At 44.2% G+C, this 19444-nt stretch overlaps 1 protein-coding gene across 1 annotated transcript in view; it reads right to left on the bottom strand.

The window, feature by feature from the left end:
* Window positions 1–1187: 1187 nt before the first annotated feature.
* Window positions 1188–19444, bottom strand: part of ZNF704 (zinc finger protein 704) — a 266656-nt gene continuing 248399 nt past the window's right edge. Inside the window, exons 6-9 of the mRNA XM_047783687.1 lie at window positions 19082–19349; window positions 15840–15944; window positions 8204–8301; window positions 1188–6718 (exon numbers count right to left, since the gene is read on the bottom strand). Of these exons, the coding sequence (XP_047639643.1) occupies window positions 6607–6718; window positions 8204–8301; window positions 15840–15944; window positions 19082–19349 (583 nt within the window). The 3' untranslated portion in view covers window positions 1188–6606. The remainder of the gene's footprint in view (window positions 6719–8203; window positions 8302–15839; window positions 15945–19081; window positions 19350–19444) is intronic.

Raw genomic sequence — 19444 nt, 5'->3', positions numbered from 1 at the left:
GCAATAAATACTTCTTGAGAACTTTAATGCCAACAATAGATATTCCAAGAGAATGAAGACAGAGTTGCAGGCTGCCTCATCTCAGAGATAAGGCTGTACATGTTTTTCCCTAACTCTGTGCATTTCTAGTCCTCATGTATGCAGATTCTAAAGCTTATTTGAAAGCAAAGTCTGAGTGACCCTCCGACCATCTCATAGGAGTTGCCCGATGGGTCTGTCTCAGCTTTTCTTTTGATGTTATCTGAATACTTCACTAATTAGTCAGTTTTTGAATGACTAAAATCTTAGAAAGAAGCTTTCTTGCTTTAACAGTGAGTGGGCTAGAAAAAACTAGGGCATTATGAAATGGTTTTGGCAAAGCTCAGAATTATTTGTGTGGCTAATAAACTTTCCATGGATCCCTTCCTTGTTTTCTGGCCCTTGAGAATACAGTGAGTTTTTTCATCTCAAATTTGTATATCTATGAATTCTTCAGGTGAAAAATCAAGCACTTGTTCTCATAATAAAAGGAAAGTTATTTAGTCAGTGCTGAAGACAAAATTATTTTAAATGTTACTGATCACCTAAGAATTCTCTTTGGACTTTCATACCGCAATTTTAGAAATTTTCATCAAATAGTACTTGTTAATTAAATGCAGCTTTGTGGTTCTAGTAGGCTGACCAATAAGCTTGTCCTTGCGACAGAATCTATCATTTTACACTAAAGAATTTACACGTAGAGTTCTCCCATTGCCTATAAGCATATCTATTAACATTTTAAAGATTTAAGATGTATAGCAATGATTCTTCAAGCATCTTTTTTTTTCCAAAATATTTTGAAAACAATCTGATTATGATAAAAGTAGCTGTTGTCATGTTGATTCTCTTGTAATAATCTTTCCATTCGATCTGCATTTCTACCCTTGCTGCAGAGGATTGACTGAAAAGATATGCATCAAAACATTTGTTTAAAAGAGGCATAGCCCTTTGTTTGGAGAGCAGGAATTGCTTATTAACACTTCCTGTCTGATAAAATATTGTATTTTAAAAAATAAGCTACAATGTATAAAACCAAGGTCATTTCCCACAAAATGTTCATATTCTTTGTGATTACAAAACACTGCATCTTGTAAAATATTTCCAGTTCTGCTAACTTGAGAAGTTAAGTACTAATGCGTATTATAAAAGTGCCACATCTCTCAGAATTGTGGAAGCCTAAGCAGTATATTTCTTGTCTTATTTGGAAAATTAAGTTATAATCATTCTTGTATTTAAGATTACATTTTGACACAACACATTGCCATTGTGATTCTCAGACTCACAAGAAAAGTTATAAAACATGAGATTGTCTTCAAAAAAAGAGGAACTATTTACAAAACAGGACCAGAAGTAAAATTCCCATTTTCATTTCTGGTCCTTTGATAGATACACCTTTTAAAGCATGTATATCATTGGATCTGGGCTTTTTCAAAGTCAGTCACGAGAAGCAAACCAGTTGGTCTTAAACACATCTTATCCTTTCTTGCTCTATGGGTGTGCCTTACTTAGTGACACAATTGGTATCTAGAAGTGCTAATCTCATGGTATTTACTGACTTCTGGTTTGACTAGCTACAATGCAAAAGACAGAAGGAAACAGTTCTGCTATGGAGGCACCCCCACAGGGTCGGGGGTGGGGAGAGCGTGTGTGCCGCTGGTTGGGTTATTTTCTTAAGAGAAATGAAATTTCCAGTTGACCCGTGGGCCCAGCGCATTCTCCAGAATGATCCACGTCCTCATCCATATTCATGATGTCTGCTTTGTTTCCACTCATTTGTATGTACACATTCTTCCCTGCATTCATACAGGTCAGAGCTACAGTTGATGTGGTCAATAGAAACTCTACAGGGTCATGAAGAAAAGCAGCACCTTGTCCACAAATGTCCATGGAAGTTTGCTCCTTAACATGCTATTAAAGCAAAATGCACATCTTTCATGTCCTTCACCTACAGAATTCTGCGGATAGCTAATAACCAGCTGTCCATCCAGTTGATTATAAAAAGGAACACCAAGGTGTCATACTCAACAACTACATTCAGAAACAGCCTGATGTGAGTCTGGGAACACCCACGAGGGACTGCACTGCGGTTCAGATGTCAGCCTCAGACTAGGTCTAAGATACAAAGAAACTGCTCTGTTTCATAGAACATTCCTCCACACCTCAAAAAGTCGGTACCGTCCAGTTCATGGCAATTTGTCTTGAAACGCTATGATGTTCATTCAAAGACAAACAAACAAACAAACAAAGAACTGTTCTGCTAGAAAAGACGCTGGAGATAATAAAAGCCTTTCTAGTCTTAGGAACCTCCAGATCTATTTTTCACATACCCTTTAGTTTTCCCTGAGGAAATGAATATTTTTTTACAGTATTCTGCTACTATTCTCAAGGTAATCTCTCTCATACACACAACCCTTGCCACTCTTCTCTAAATATTCCCAAATGAATGCTGCGCTTTCCTTTTCCATTGAAGTCAGGTGACGGCAGGATTGGGTTCTGCAGTGCTGGCTCATTCAGAACCCAGGGCTGCTTTCAAGTGTGGCTTCATGTGACACCTGTGACAGCCGACTTCTACTCAAGTGAACTTGAAATTGGGATAGAGGGCATGTCCGTTTCAGAAATCTTTTGCAACATACATGAAACTGAAAGCCCAAGAGACTGTAACAAACTGTAACAGGCATCTGTTGAAAGTTTTCAACACAGTTACCTACTAGACAAGGAATCCTCTCCTAAAAGGCCCCCACCCTGCTGGTGCACAGAGCTGCCAAGGGGCACTGCACATTCCTGCTCAGAAACATGCTGCCCTCTTCCTGACATCGCCTTTTGCCCAACAAGGGAGGAAGCTTTGCAGCAAATGAGTCAGGGAGCAGTCTGTGCCCACCTGAGAAGCACACGGGAGTCCTGCATCTGTGGCCTGAGCGCCTCCTGCAAGGGAGCTCTTTCTTTGCTTCCAGCAGCCACTGTCAGGGCAGGAAGACGGCAACTCCCTTAGAGGTGCCCAGGGATAGTCACCACCGGCCAATCGGCACTAAAAAAGTGAGCCGGGGCCAGGTGTCCACAGCCCTCCTGCATCTCATCTCTGGCTCCCCACCCACTTGCCACCCAGGTGTTTCCTCCAGGTGGTCACACTGCCTCCCATAAACTGGGCGCACATCCTCCAAGAAGAACTAAGGTTTAAAATGACTGATGCCTGATAAGCCAGCTCTCTCTGCTGTGCAGCTCTCTGGAGAATGCCTGTCCATCACCAGGAAATGCCTTCTTTGCAGAGCAAGGTGACATCTTTTCTGCAGGAAGGGAAATGTCAGAGGCTGCCACATGCCTTCTTTAGAATGGCTTTGAGACCAGCACTCATTGAACTGCCATTCCTTTTGCCCAGGTGGGTCTCTGAGGGATGGAAGGTGTTCCCATTAAGCAGCACCTTTGCTCTGGGACCTCCCTTTCCACCTGCCTCCCTCCTCCCCTGGGGCCAAATGAAGACAAAAAAGAACGTGGCACCACAGAGAAGGCATAAAATGAAACTTGGGCTTCATTTGGCACTTCATTCCAAAATATAACAAAATAGCGCTCCTTTTTTTTTTTTTTTTTTTTTTAAATGTAGTGTTTACAATCATCGCTGTATATTGCAATTTGCAGCTTTCTGGGTGGCCCGCAAGAAGTTTCATCCCTTTTCTTCTAGGCTCCAGGGGAAGCCTGGTGATCCCCTAGTCATTACATGCCTTGGTACAGGGAACGGATGTCTGCGTGCAGGAAGTACTGGGGGTCTGTGTCCACCTGGGAGCTAGAGAAGAGGGCATGCAGCGTGCCCGGCTGGCCAGCAGAAAGGTACCCTTCATGGGTGGGAAATGCAGAAAATGTGTGTGAAGAAGGCTCTAGAAAGGAGAAGAAAGCCCAGGGAAGCCGCATTCAACTTTATGCTTCTGCTTATACCTCTAGGCATCAGCTAATCACTGGGGAAAGACTGATCTTGGCTCAGCTGGGCCAGAGCTCAGACCCGGCCTTGGGCTGCACCCATGGCGGCAGGGCCACAAAGTCTTGCTCCAGGACTTCTTCACAGCCACCCCTTCTCCTTCCTTGTGTCCCACAGTTCTGGGGAGGGGAGCGGGAGATGGATCTAGCTCCTCCTCACTTCAATTTCTTCTGGTTAGTGACTTAATTCAAGGATCAAGCATCATGGAGCTTTGCTGAAGAGAAAACCCTCTGCTCCAGATTGCACCCCCAACTGTCATTTAAGCACACGGTGAACCTGCTCAAATGGCTGACCAGCCCTGGACTCATCAAGGCCACTGGGCAATCCAGCCACAGCACAGGGTCTCTGGGACCAGCCCTCAGCATCACCAAGGTGCCTGAGGGGGAAATGTCAGAACACCAGGGAGGAGAAAAGACAGGCTGAGAGGGAGGATGAAGATACCTTTTTGCACTTAAAAAAACCATTTCTTGGAGTTCCCACTGTGGTGCAATGGGATTGGCAGGGTCTTGGGGATGCTGGGAGGTGGGTTCGATCCCCACCCCAGCACAGTGAGTTAAGGATCCAGCATCACTGCAGCTGTAGTTTAGTTCACGGCTATAGCTCGGATCTGATCCCTGGACCCAGAGCTCCATATGCCATGGGGCAGCCAAAACCAACCAACCACCACCACCACCAACAAAAAAACCCAAAAAACCAAAAAATCAAAACCCTTTCCTGGCCAGGCTCATCAGTGCTAAAACATACATTATAGCTGGTGCTATACTGAAGGCTAATCATAATGTGACAGTCAGCGAAGCACTCTCTCTCTGCTCTCTTGCAGAGACTGTTCTGAAAGAAAAAAAATAAATAAACGAGGGAGGAAAATAGGATCTCTTTCAAGGAGTAATGTTTAAAAATGTCACGTGAGAGTTTAAAAAATAAAATTGCCAAAATATATGAACGCACAGATTGTAGATGTTACATGCTAGAACCTCCTTCTCTCTCCCTTGCTTATTAAAAAAAAAAAAAGAAAAAAGGTGATCTGTTATGACTCGATGACTTCTTTCTACTCTTTCAAAAAAAGTGTATGTACAATCTCTAAATATATTAAACTTTGCTCTGTGCAATTTCATTTAGCATTCCTATGGCTGATCCTAGGCCCCCGTCCCAACACAGTGCATCCTATAAGGTGCTCTTATTTCTTTGCATAGGTATAGGAGAAGTAACTTTAGCAGGGCAATCAACAGTAGGGTAGCTAGAGAATGAGCTTGTTTAGAGGGCTTGACAACTACTCCCCTGTCCCTGCACCACTACCACTAAGACAAACAAACAAACAAACACACACCAGGCTAGAAAGTCTAATCAATGGAACACAGTGCAAGCCCTGGTCCTACTAAATTGTGAGATTCCTATACCAACACATTTTCCTTTTGGTGTCCTGTGCATTTCCTTCTGAGCGAATTCTTAATGACTATCTTACCCAGTATTTTGATAAAAATAAAGGTTTGGACCTTCCCTTTCCCCATATAATCTCTATCGTTCACGAACCCATCTCCCAGACATGCTAAAGCATAAAACCCATAAAAGTGCACTCGGAGTGAATGTTGACCTCACATGACTCTCTGAACAGATGGGGACGTGTCGGCTGTGCGCTGAAGCAAATTTGCTGGAATAGTCTGTAGTTCTCTGCCTTTTCTGAGACCAGTCAGCGGTGGCGTTTTGAGGGAAGGCCGGATGAGCCATGGACCGGGCCACAACTGTCAGCTGTGATGAAGAGATCCAAGCTGTGGAGGGCATCACATCCCTGGAGGAAGCTTCCAGACGTACCCTGATGGCGGTGCGTGCCAGGGCTTGACTGCACTGCGGCAGGAGAGAACCGGCCGCGCCATCTCTCAGAGACTCCCAGACGTTTCCCAACAGTGACAGCGGGATGTCCTGGACTTAGCAGGCGCTGAAGTCTGCTGGTGATGTCCACTGTCAATCTCTTTTCGAGCTGATGCCATCCGGGGTCCTTCAAGCTAACAGCTCTAACCATGGTTCAGTTTGGGGCCATCCATCCAAACAAAACCAACAAAGGAGACCTAGAAAAGATGCCCAGAGCACTGCCCCTTCCTGGCAACGCATCACAATGTGTACTGTTGCCACAAGTCCAATGGAGAACAGGAAAATGACTATTCACAATGAGAGCAGGTATCATTCTTTGTACAAACGCTACCAAGTCACATAGTAACGTGTAGCCTTTATTTATGTATGTATTTTGTAAAAAAAAAAAAAAAAAATCTCAGAAAGGGCATTATCAAAACAGGCCTCCTTTCTAGGTAAAATGGGCTTGATTGGTTCAGTGGCTACAGCAGCCCACAGTTTTCAGACCAAGACAAACAGAAAAAAAAACAGTTGACTTTGCTTTTCAAGGAAGAAAAAAAGAGTTCCAGCTGCTGTCGGATGGATTCTCAGCAAGAACAGTAAGGGCGGTGACCTTTTCATTTTGAATGTTTTTGCTGTAATTTCACCAAGCTTCCTGGAAGTGCTTTTCCTGGGCTTCAAGTGTGTTTTGTTCAGAAGGAAAAGCGCTTTCCAGAACCCTCGGCGGAAGGCGAGGGCAGGAGTGTCTGGGACGCCAGCCCCGGCGGCGGGTGGCCGGGGCTTCAGTCAGTGAACCGCTGGCAGGCCTTCTTCCAGCGGCAGGCGGTGCACCACATGTCGCGGTTCTCCATGCCGTACACCTTGCGGCACTTTTTGCCCTCTCCCCTGGGCTTCCTGGAAGACAGGCGAGGAAAAGGTACTCAGTGTGAGGGACCCCATGGGCATTCTTTGGGAGGGGGGCGGTCCACATCCCTGGAAAGATCTAGAAAAAATTAGGAAGTATAGCAGGGGTTCTCTCTAGGTTCAGACTTTAACCTGCGCTGGGTGTTGTCACAGCCACTATACTGAACTCTGAGAATATGTACTTATACTACTTCCAGCTTCTAATGGGCCGTTTGTAGACCTGTTCATTTGGACATCTTCGTAACACAATTTAAAAAATGCAAGAAACCCCAGTAGAGAGTGTGACTCTTTTTCAAGGGTTTTTTTTTTCTTTTTTTTTTCTTTTCTTTTTACAGCCACACCTGTGGCTTATGGATATTCCCAGGCTAGGGGTCCAATCAGAGCTGTGGCTGAGGCCGATACTGCAGCAACAGCAATGTTTGATCTGAGCTGAATCTGCAGCCTACACTGAAGCTTGTGGCGATGCCGAATCCTTAACCCATTGAATGAGGTTAGGGATCGAACCCGCATCCTCACGGACACCATGTCGGGTTCTTCACCTGCTGAGCCACAACAGCAACTACTGGTTTTTAAATATGTACTTTCAAATGCTCTCTTGCTTCTCAGATCTCTAGTATTCTGGTTAAGGGGCTCCTGGGGAGGGCCTCCATGAGTGAGATTCAAAGCTAGATCTTGCAGCTCATTCCATATAGAGGTTAATGCAACATGGCTTTAAGAATGATTGGTGTTATCTGTTCTGCAAGAAAACTTACTACAAACTATTCCCTTGAAAAAATAACAAATATTCTTTTTTTTAATCTTTTTTTAGGGCCTCACCTGTGGCATATGGAGGTTCCCAGGCTAACATTTGAATTGGAGCTGTAGCTGCCAGCCTACGCCACAGCCACAGAAACTTGGGATCCAAGCCGAATCTTCGACCCACACCACAGCTCATAGCAACACCAGATCCTTAACCCTCCAAGGGAGGCCAGGGATCGAACTTGCATCCTTATGGATACTAGTCAGATATGTTTCTGCTGAGCCATAAATATTCTTTTTTTTTTTTTTTTTTGTCTTTTGTCCTTTTAGGGCCGCACCAGCGGCATATGGAGGTTCCCAGGCTAGGGGTCTAATTGGAGCTGTTGCTGCCGGCCTTCACCACAGCCACAGCAACGCCAGATCTGAGCCATGTTTGCAATCTACACCACAGCTCACGGCAATGCCGGATCCTTAACCCATTGAGCAAGGCCAGGGATTGAACCCACAACCTCATGGTTCCTAGTCGGATTCGTTTCCGCTGTACCACAACAGGAACTCCACAAATATTCTTTAATAGGTAACAGATGGGGAAAAGCAAGGAACAAAAGAAAGGGTGGTTCATCCATTCGAGGGAAATCTTATGGATGATTGTATCTCTGGTTTCCCTTTCCCTCAATGTTTTTCTGGTTTCGATTAATTCCCTGGAGACCAGGCAGGTGGTGTTTCAAGCAGTCCTACCTCAGGCTGACTGTCCCTCTGGGCGGGGACGACAAGACGGTGTGAGTGTGCTGTCTCTGCTCTCCTGTGCCCACTGGGTGACTGTGAGTTGGTGACACCTGGGAAGCACATGGAAAACAAAGTTGACGGGGAAGGCTCTCCTCACCCTGCATCTCTTTAGCCTTTGCCACGTGGGCAGTGGTACCTGACCATTAGACCGGGAGATGCAGTGCTTCCTGTACAGAGACCACACGTTAAATGGATGGGGTGATGGTCATAGCAAGATTTAAACACATTCCCAACAGAAAACAGCTAGCAACAATGGATACTTTATCTTTAATTTTTTTTCTTATTATGGCCCAACCTGTGGCATATGGAAGTTCCCAGGTTGAACTGGAGCTGCAGCTGCTGGCCTATGCCACAGCCACAGCAATGCCAGATCTGAGTTGCATCTGTGACCTGTGCCACAGCTTGTGGCAATACCGGATCCTGAATCCACTGAGCGAAGCCAGGGATTGAACCCACATCATCACGGATACTATGTCAGGTTCTTAACTTGCTGAGCCACAAGGGGAACTCCTACAATGCATACTTCATGCATCTTCATGACTTCCCATCTTTGCATTCTGAGTTGCCCATAGTGACATATTTTCACTTGGATAATATTTTAAACCTTAAAGCATACTCCTGTTCCAAGCCTCAGTGAACTTTCTTTTCTTTTTTTAAAAATTTTTGTGCCTGCACTCATGGAAGTTCCCAGTCCAGGGACTGAACTCTCACCACAAGAGTGACAATGCCGGGTCCTTAACCCATGAGCCACCTGATCTCTCTTTAAAGAAAGGAAAATGTCTAGAGAGGTTATGAGAGGTCTCTATTAAAATTATACAGCTTGTCAGTGGCAACACATATGGGGACCTCAGCTTTCTGTTTATGCAATTAGATCATTCACTGCCAATACGTAAATGGCTTTTTGGATAAGACGTCCATATGGCAGACTCTGGGTCCCAGAGAGGGATAAAGGCAAGAAGCAAAGAGCCTGAGCAAATCAAGAACAAACATCACCCTCGTCTTACTTACTGAGCACCTACTATGTGCCAGGGTCGCAGACAACAGCTTTACTTTCCATGACTATACTGTATGATGAGCACCTTCTACTGGTCCCATTTTATGGATGAGGAAGCCAAGCTCAGGGAGGTTAAGTAACTTCCCCTGGGTCATGGAACTTGTAAGGATCAGGGCTCTCCCTGACGCCAGAGTGTGTGTTTAGTCTCCTCGTGCCCCTGCCTCTTAGTTGGAATGGGGAGGGTCTCTTTTTCTCCATTCCTCTTGGATTACTCTTTTTTTTTTTGTCTTTTTGCCATTTCTTGGGCCGCTCCTGCAGCATATGGAGGTTCCCAGGCTAGGGGTCTAATCGGAGCTGTAGCTGCCAGCCTACGCCAGAGCCACAGCAACGCGGGACCCGAGCCACGTCTGCAACCTACACCACAGCTCACAGCAACATTGAATATCTGACCTAATGAGTGTGGCTAGGGATTGAATCTGCCTCCTCATGGAAACTGGTCGGATTCATCTCTGCTGCACCAAAACGGGAACTCCCTTAATTATTAAGTATAGTTGCCATTACTCCCACGTTACAGACAGGGAATGGAGAAGTTATGGAAGCTGCTGAGGCCACAGAATCAGTACATGGCAGACCCAGGATTTGAACATGGGCTGTCTAACACCAGCTGGCTTTGGTACTTGGTTCTGAATAGTGTCAAAGCCCAGCCCAGTGCCCTATTCCATCCTCCATGCAAAATGATGTGTGCCCTGGAAAAAGGCCCCAGAAAGCATGATTTTGGCTCTCTCTCCCAGTGGCCTCCACATCCCATAGCTATTTGTTTGACTCCTTAACCATTTTTACGTTCCATTTGGGGACATGTTTTATAAAGCATATAATAAACATGGCGGGTATTGGCATTATTTCTCAGCAAATAAAATAACTGGGCTATAGGTCTGTAATTTATTTCCTGATTAGGTGGAACCTCAGAAGAGTTTAAAGAACTCTAAATTATAGTCTGCAAAAACCATGGCTCATTTTTCCCACATGTTGAGTTCACTGGTGTTATACATATGAGTCAGACCCAAATAGAACCCACTTTCTCTGAACCCTATTTTATAGTAAAGAGACATGTCACAGATAACAATACCCATAAGTGCTCCATCTTGTCAGCTAGCACTAGGCATCCTGCTCAACACTACACCAAGGAGTTCCCATCAGGGCTCAGTGGTTAATGAACCTGACTAGTATCCATGAGGATGCGGGTCTGATCCCTGGCCTTGCTCAGGGGTAAGGGTCCAGCATCACCATGAGCTGTGGTGTAGGTCACAGATGTGGCTCGGATCCTGAGTTGGCTGTGGCTGTGGTGTAGGCCATTAGCTACAGCTCCAATTTGACCCCTACCCTGGAAACCTCCATATGCCACATGTGGGGCCCTAAAAAAAGACAAAACAAAGCAAAACCCCAACCAAACAACAAAAACACACCCCACTACACCAATACACGGTGGTGGAAGTGAAGCTGAGTTGAAGCCATTGCTTAAGGGGGTGACGTGACTGGCTAAAGGTCCCAGCTTGTAAATGCCAGAGTCCCAATTTGCCTCACACCAGGGCAGTAATACAGATGTTATGTCCTTCTGTAAATATGTTGGAGTAACTTCTTTGTGATATTCTATGTCTCACATGGAAAAAAAAAAAAGGCCCTTGTCTTGGTTTTAATCTCTCATACCATACGATTCTGAACCCTCCATCAAAGTGTTAAAAAAACAAAACAGCTTAACAGCTAACAATTAAGCACGGCAATTTCAGCTGTGGAGAGTCTCTCTCAGCCTGAAGCCTCCAGAGTGGCCCTTGGATAGCAGGTTGAGTAGCTCCTACTTGCTTACATGGGGCACTGTTATGGACTGGGTTTGGGGTTTTTTTTTGGTTTGCTTGTTTGTTTTGTCTTTTTAGGGCCGCACCCACGGCATATGGAAGTTCCCAGGCTAGGGGTCAAGTCAGAGCTGCAACTGCTGGTCTACACCACAGCCACAGCAATTCGGGATCTGAGCTGTGTCTGTGACTACACCATAGCTCACGGCAATGCCAGGTCCTTAACCCACTGAGTGAGGCCAGGGATCGAACACACGTCCTCCTGGATACTAGTTAGGTTCGTTACCGCTGAGTCATGATGGGAATTCCTGGACTGGATTATGTGCCCCCACCCTCAAGCCCCCCAAATTTATATGTTGAACCCCTAATTCTCAGTGTGGTTTAGATGGGGCCTCTAAGAAAGTAGTGAAGGATAAATGAGGTCAAGAGGCTGGGACCCTGATCCGATAGGATTAGTGTCCTTACAAGAAGAGACACCAGAGCACTCTCTCTCTCCACCCCCATCCTCCCATAGAAGAGGCCATGTGAGGACATAGTGAAAAGCTGGCCCCCGACTAGCCAGCAACCGTGTCCTCACTGGAAACTGAATCAGCGAACACATGGATCTGGGACTTCTGGCCTCCAGAACCGGGAGCAAATAAATGCGGTTCGTTTAAGCCACTGAGGCTGTCATGGCAGTTGGAACAGACTAACACAGGAGCCAGGACCTCTCAGCTTTCTGCCATGAAAAGACAGGGAAAGAAATGGAAATAATTAGAAGAAAAGATGGGATCACTGGGGAAAAACAGGTCAAAGAAAGCAATAATTAATGAATGTCTTTTCCCCACACCCATGCCCACAGCCTTCAGCTGGAAAAGACTGAACCTGCAGTTTCATCTGTGAATATGCAGATCGACCTTCTAGGCTACACACCTCCGGGATCAGGTCTTACCCAGGGAACTTATTAAAGCTCCAAATTCAAAAAGCCTGGTGTAGGCAAATGAATAAATAAAATCCTGCAAACCTTGGGATTTCTCAGAAGGAGATTTTTTTCTTACTTTCTTAGAAGCGTACAAAGGATCCCCTCTTCAATACTGGGTCTCAAAGACCTGGGAGCAAAGAAAACCTTCCCAAAGCAAAGACAGCCTCATGGTGTCTGGCTTTGGAGTACAACGAGAGATGTGTTCTTTAAAGGGGATTTAATGAAATGGCAACTGCTCTGGTGTTCGGTGTGGAGACAGTTGAGGCCACCATTATGATATTAAACTTTTAGAGCTTCTTTCTGAAAACTCTATGACATGAATTTAGGACATGGGGATTCACATGTTCTTAGAGTCAGCTCCCCTCTTCTAGGGGCAGGACTAGCACTCCTGGAGGATTCAGGGATGGTTGCTGGCACCCTGTCAGTGGACATGTGACAGTCCTATGGCTGCATGCTGTGGAGCTGTGAGATCCAACCCCCAGAAGAAGGGAGTAGAGAACAAACAAATACTTTTTTAGGGTCTTTTCAGGGCCACACTCACAGCACATGGAAGTACCCAGGCTAGGGGTTGAATCGGAGCTGGAGCCACTGGTCTATACCACAGCCATGCCAGATCCCAGCTGGCCATGTCTGTGACCTACACCACAGCCCATGGCAATGCCAGATCCTTAACCCACTGAGGCCAGGGATTGAACCTACGTCCTCATGGATACTAACTAGTCAGATTCGCTTCCACTGAGCCAGGACAAGAACCCTGACACTTTTTAAAAAAGCACTGATAGGGAGTGGGACTGGAAGAGCATTTTCAGTAGTAATTTTTGTTTGTTTGTTTCTTTGTTTGTTTTGCTGCACCTGAGGCATGTGGAATTTCCCAGGCCAGGAATCGAACCCACACGGTACACACCACAGTTGCCACCTGCGCCACAGCTGCAAATGCTGGATTGTTAACTCACTGCAGCACATGGGAATTTCCAATAGTCAGGCTTCTTGCCTTCTTTCTAGAATGAAACAAGAGCCTTGAGAAATGCAGCTCCCTCCATCCACTTACCTTTATTATTATTATTATTATTATTATTATTGCTTTTTAGGGCCATAATCGCGGCACATGGAGGTTAGGGGTTGAATCCAAGTACAGCTACCAGCCGACACCACAGCCGAAGCAACATGGGATCCAAGCCATATCTGTGGCCTACACTACAGCTCATGGCAATGCTGGATTCTTAACTCACTGAGGGAGGGCAGAGATCGAACCCAAAACCTCATGGATTCTAGCTAGGTTTGTTGACCACTGAGCCACGACAGGAACTCCCCACTTACTTTTACTTTTGAATAGCAATGGCAGGCTTGACTGCTAAAGCAGTCTAAGAGCAGATAGACTGGGAATTCTCTGATGGAAGAATAAATGAGAAGCTCACATAGGACTTTAGTGGGATACTTGATTAACCCATTAACCCAGCTACTCTATGTACTTTCTGTCAAAGCTCTAGTCCATTCTGTCTCTGGTAGTCAATTGAGAGTGACATTAGGGGCTCTGAAAAATCTAGAGCCTTGCGATCTGGAGAGAGATATCCACAGTATCCAGAGAGAGAAGCATTTTAAAATTTTACTGTTGAAAAACAAACAGGAGGGTATCCTACAGCGTAAGACATTTAGGAACCTTGGAGGCCATGGAGCTGGTGCAAAACCATTCAGATCCATGGCACTATTCTTTTGAAGGAAACTAATTAATAAAACCAAAGGGAAAATTTTTCCACTTTGGCCGATAACAGAGGTAATTTGAAAAGAAGTCTGAACGGGGTTGTATTATTTATTCTTTTTTTTTTTTCTTTTTATGGCCACACCTGTGGCATATGGGAATTCCCAGGCTAGAGGTCCAATTGGAGCTGCAGCTGCCCGCCTACACCATAGCCACAGCAACACAGGATCCAAGCTTCATCTTCGACCTACACCATAGCTCACGGCAGCGCCAGATCCTTAACCCACTGAACGAGGCCAGGGATTGAACTGAGTCTTCATGGATACTATTAGGCTTCGTTATCGCTGAGCCATGACAGAAAATCCCTATTCTTGTTCTAAATACCAGAGGAGCATTATGGGGTATGCTCTTGAAAATTCTGCTCAAATCAAAGGCAGGAATGAACAGAATTCAGAGTGATAGGTTTCTTGGAGTTCCCATCGTGGCTCAGCAGTTAATGAACCCAACTAGTATCCACGAGGACATGGATTCGATTCCTGGCCTCGCTCAATGGGTTAAGGATCTGATGTTGCCATGAGCTGTGTCATAGACTCTGTTCGGATCTGGCGTTGCTGTGGCTGTGGTGTAGGCCGGCAGCTACAGCTTCAATTCAACCCCTAGCCTGGGAACCTCCACATGCCACGAGTGCGGCCCTTAAAACAAAAAATACAGAGTAGCAGGTCTCTGTAATTCTGTGACTGTAACTGCCCTTTCTGGGTTAAAAGGGTTATCTCAAATGTCATACTGAGAGCCACTCTGGGTCTTTTTATGTCTATCCAAGAAAAAAAAAAAAAAAGTTTGCCCTAAGGGCTGACTGTTTACCTCTCTCTGACACCCACCTCATGGGAATCATTGTTCTTACCAGAAACAAACTAATACCTACAAGTCTAAGCTGTTCTTTTTTAATGTTTACTGACAAGGTCATTCATCATATTCTTGCTCTCTGAAAACCAGCAGTTTCCACTATTTGTGAAGCAGGCCCCTTTCATAATTACTCCAGATCCACGATACTGTTTAAAAATCTAATTCTGGGAGTATTTTCTGGAAGCCACAAATTCTCAAACTGCTGCCAGCAGGATGCTTTTTATTGTTGGCTATTCCTTTAGGGAATTTAATAAATATTCATTGACAGAGTACAGCATAATTGATTGAGCCACTTTCATTTTTATCAGCTCCACAGGAGGCCTTAGTATTTGCTAGAAACCTCTGGGAGTTGCCAGCGGTTGCAATAAGAAGCTTTTGTGAGGTCCTTAGGGAGAGGGGTGGAAAGCAGAAAATCAGGTTAATATCTGTTATCATAAGCCACTTTCTGAACCTTATCGGGAGTTATAAACCCCTTCGAGCATCAGCAGTGTGGGGGTCTATGAATATTCTGTGATAAGCTATAAAATACTCCGTATCTTTTTAAATGACTAGTTAAGAATCAAATAAATTCATGATAAGTTTTCAGACAGTCATCATTTAATACATCAAATCAATTCGTATATACTACTTACACCCAATGAATGGCATATTCCAGCACTCATTTATTTGCAAATTACCCATCAGCCTGGATTATTCAGGCTTTGGAAGAAAAAAAAAGTGATTTCAATTCCCATCATTTGAACTTTTAGAACAACATACTCACCAACAATAATTTCAAAGTCAAATTTTAGAAAGTTACTCATAATGATAAATGCCATTTACATATAGGGTCTTTTTGACAATCAGGGTCTGGGTTCAGCTATTAATTTTATAAAGTCTTTCAGAAACATACAAATGCACCACCCCCACAAAAAAAATCTCCATGTATTTCTAACAAGTTGTTTATCCAACAGTTGAAACTATCTTTTCATTTCTAAACTTCCAGTCACAATACCTTTTTATAGAGAAGTTGGTCCTGCTGGACCACGAGATTCCTTGCTGAGTTTACGAATATTTTTAAAAAAAGAAAAGAAAAGAATACTTCTGGCATTCTGATTTTTGTCTTTTTCTTGCATGTTTCTACAACTGGTTCTCTAAATTAACATTTGGCTTTGACCAGATTTCTGACTTTTTGTTCTTCTACTTACAGGAATGCCCGTGAAGGTAACTGGAGGCGACTGCCAAGAAATGCTGAAGCTACTGCCATTGGGGGTGAACTTGGCCGATCCCGGAATGGTCACGGGGGGTGTGGCCTGTCAAATAGAAGACAGAGAAAGTCATTATGAAAGAACATTTCTTCTCCAGAGTCTTAAGCTGCCATTACCAAAGTAGGACCTCAGAAATGATCTCTGCTGTGTTAATAACTTAGACTAAACTACAATAGGAGATTAAAAAAACGGTCAAAGAGAGTAGCTAGAGATAAACTTTTTATATATCTAAGCAATCTAAGGTATAAAAGGAGACAGATTTTGTTGATTTCTGAAAAGAAATTTGAATATACCTACATAGACCTGCTTTAGGACATCTGGGAGATACAATTCCTCGCTATCAAGTGGGGAAGTAAACACTTTTCTATACAGTAATGATAGGCTGTGAATTACAACACTTTAGGAGGTTATAGTTTACAACGATTTGGCAATACATGTCAAAATTCTTGGTGGTCCATATATTAGCTACTCCACTTCTAGAATTTATTCTAAGTAAATGGATACTAGGATGTTCATCGCAGATCTGTGTATTACTTATATATGTCCAATAATGGGGAAAAGAGTAAGTAATGATATACCTATTTTATTTTATTTTATTCTGTTTTGTTTTTTTAGGGCCACACCCTTGGCATATGAAGGCTCCCAGGCCAGGGGTCCAATCAGAGCTGTAGCTGACGGCCTACACCACAGCCACAGCAATGCTAGATCTGAGCTGCATCTGTGACCTACACCACAGCTCACAGCAACGCTGGATCCTTAACCCACTGAGCAAGGCCAGGGATCGAAACTGTGTCCTCATGCATGACGGTCAGATTTGTTTCCACCGAGCCACGATGGGAACTCTGATATACCCATTTTAATATAGCCACTAAAAATGATGTCATTGAGGAATACTCATTAGCATGGGAAAATGCTCAGGAGATATTAAGTGGGAAAAACAAACATAGTGAAAACAGTATTACAGTAGATTCCATATTTTAAAATGAGTATACATATACACAAAGAAAAGGTTTTTTTTTTTTTTTTTTTTTTCTGGTCTTTTTAGGGCCGGACCTGCCCCATATGGAGGCTCCCAGGCCAGGGATTGAATGCGAGCTGTAGTGGCTGGCCTACGCCCCAGTAATACCAGATCTGAGCTGCATCTGCCACCTGAGCTTAAGGCAATGACAGATCCCTAACCCACTGAGTGAGGCCAGGGATCAAACACCAGTCCTCATGATTACTAGTCAGGTTCATTTCCAATGAGCCATGATGGGAACTCCCACAAAGAACAGTTTTGAGGACATAACAAAAAATATGAACCAAGGGGCTTTCTTGTTGTTGGGGCTAAAGATGGACTTTCTTTTTTGCTTATGTTTTAATATTTTTATGCTGAACATTTGTAATATCTATAAACAGAAAAGTCCCAATATTATGAATATATGGTTTGGGAAGGAACTTATAGATCCCTTAGTGTGTGTTCCAAATTTCATTATATACAAGTAAAATAATTGGTTCAAGCCCATGATTTTGGACCTAAATACAACCCAGAAAAAAAAAAAACAAAAAAAACCACAGAGGATGAGTTATTCTTTTTGACCAACATGAGAAGAGTTAGGAATGAAATTTATTGCATCAACTAATTTAATAATTAGCTCTATTCCATTGCTCTTGATTTGAAGTCTACTAGATAAATGGCTGACTTCTTCCTCTATAGCTTTAGTTTTTCTGCTTTTATATAGTCGCTAATGACAATGGTTTTGTAACTGGTACCACTGGAAAATATTTTGGCAATATACAGCTGTTCATGTTATAGCCAATGATTACTCTTCTGGAAATTGAGAATGATTATAACAATTTGATATTTTGATTTAATTGAATTCAGTTATATATTCGGTTATATGGAAAGTGTTTATAGAGAAAGGGTGGGAGAACACAATTACCAATATGTACAAAAGATTTTTTTTTCTTTTTATGGCTGCACCTGTGGCATATGGAAGTTCCCAGGCCAGTGGTCAAATTAGAGCTATAGTTGCCAGCCTACACAACATGGGATCCTTAACTCTCTGAGTGAAGTCAGGGATAGAACTCACATCCTCACAGAGAGACAACATCAGGTCCTTAACCCACTGAGCCTCAACGGGAACCCCCTATGTATAAGAGATTTTTCTTTTAAAAAATTACATAAAGCAGTTTAGAATTTCGGGGAAAAATCCGTTTTTTAAAAAAAATTTTTTTGAAATTTTATTAAATCAACACTTAAAGGAGTTAATAACTGCTGAGGGAAAAGGAGCTTTAGCCACGTCCTGTATTTGTAGAATTTGTCTCTGAGGTCTAACCAGACTTTGGAGTGATGCTGAATCACCTGGAGGGTCCCATTAAACACAGAGTGCTCAGCCGCCCCCACCCCCCAACCCACCCCGCCAGCTTCTAGTCCCACTAGCCTGGAGCAGACCCAGGAAATCCACAGCTCTATCAAGTTCACAGGTGATGCTGGCACTGCTGATTTGGGGAACACAGACAACCACAGCTCTAGTCTGGAAGGGTTAGTTACCAAATCGGAAGGCAGGACAGAAAGTTCCAGATTTGGATGAAGCTGTCATTGTGCCAACGCACTGAATGCTCACTTTTCATTTATTTTATTTTTTATTTAGCATGTACCTATATCATGTGCCAGGCATCATTCTGAGGTTTTTACAGTGTTGAGGATTATAATCCCCATAAGAACCTCACAGGGATGGGGTCTTCAGTCAGGACTGGAGAGTTCAAGAACCAATAGGGTCCCGTTTGCATGAGATCTTGGCTAGAAAAGGGGAAAAAGGAAAAAAAAAAAAGGGAGTTCCCGTTATGGCGCAGTGGAGACTAGTATCCATGAGGATGCAGATTCGATCTCTGGCCTTGCTCAGTGGGTGGGGGGATTCGGCCTTGCCATGAGCGGTGGTATAGATCGCAGATGTGGCTCGGATCCCACGTTGCTATAAGCTGTGGCATGGGCCAGCAGCCGTAGCTCTGATTTGACCCCCTATCTAGCTTGGGAACTTCCATATGAGGCACGTTCGGCCCCCCCAAAAAAGAAAAAGAACAAACTCTGCCCCAGGGCTATCCTGGATGCTGTTTTCCCTCTGAGTGGTCCTTTACTCACAGGTCAGAGCTACTGCTTTCAGGCAGGAGTCAAATTACTCCCACGGTCCCTTGCCAGTCACCTGATAAGCGTGATCGGTGTGCACGAGGTAGAGGGTGGTGGGAGCAGAGCGGCTCAAGGGTGTCATCAATTTTGTCTCGCTTTTGGCACAAGGAGTTTCTATTCGGCTGGAATCTGGGACGGGGAAGGTAGGGGGTGAAGCCAGGGACTGGGAGGGCGAAACCGGGGCCAGGCTGCTCAGTCCGTCTGCCACCGAGTCTGTGTTGAGCTTGATCTCAGTGTAGTAAAAGTCTTCTTCTCCATCACTGTAGTCAGATTCCCCAACACGCCTAATGCAAAAGAGAGCAAAACAGTCCTGATTACCCAAGCCGTTTTCTTGCCTTGAGATCTTGTAGATGCTGTTCATTCCATCTGGAATGCTTGT

This window comes from Phacochoerus africanus, chromosome 6 (assembly GCF_016906955.1).
Source record: "Phacochoerus africanus isolate WHEZ1 chromosome 6, ROS_Pafr_v1, whole genome shotgun sequence".
Taxonomy (NCBI): Eukaryota; Metazoa; Chordata; class Mammalia; order Artiodactyla; family Suidae; genus Phacochoerus; species Phacochoerus africanus.
This window is presented reverse-complemented; position numbering and strand designations above follow the sequence as displayed.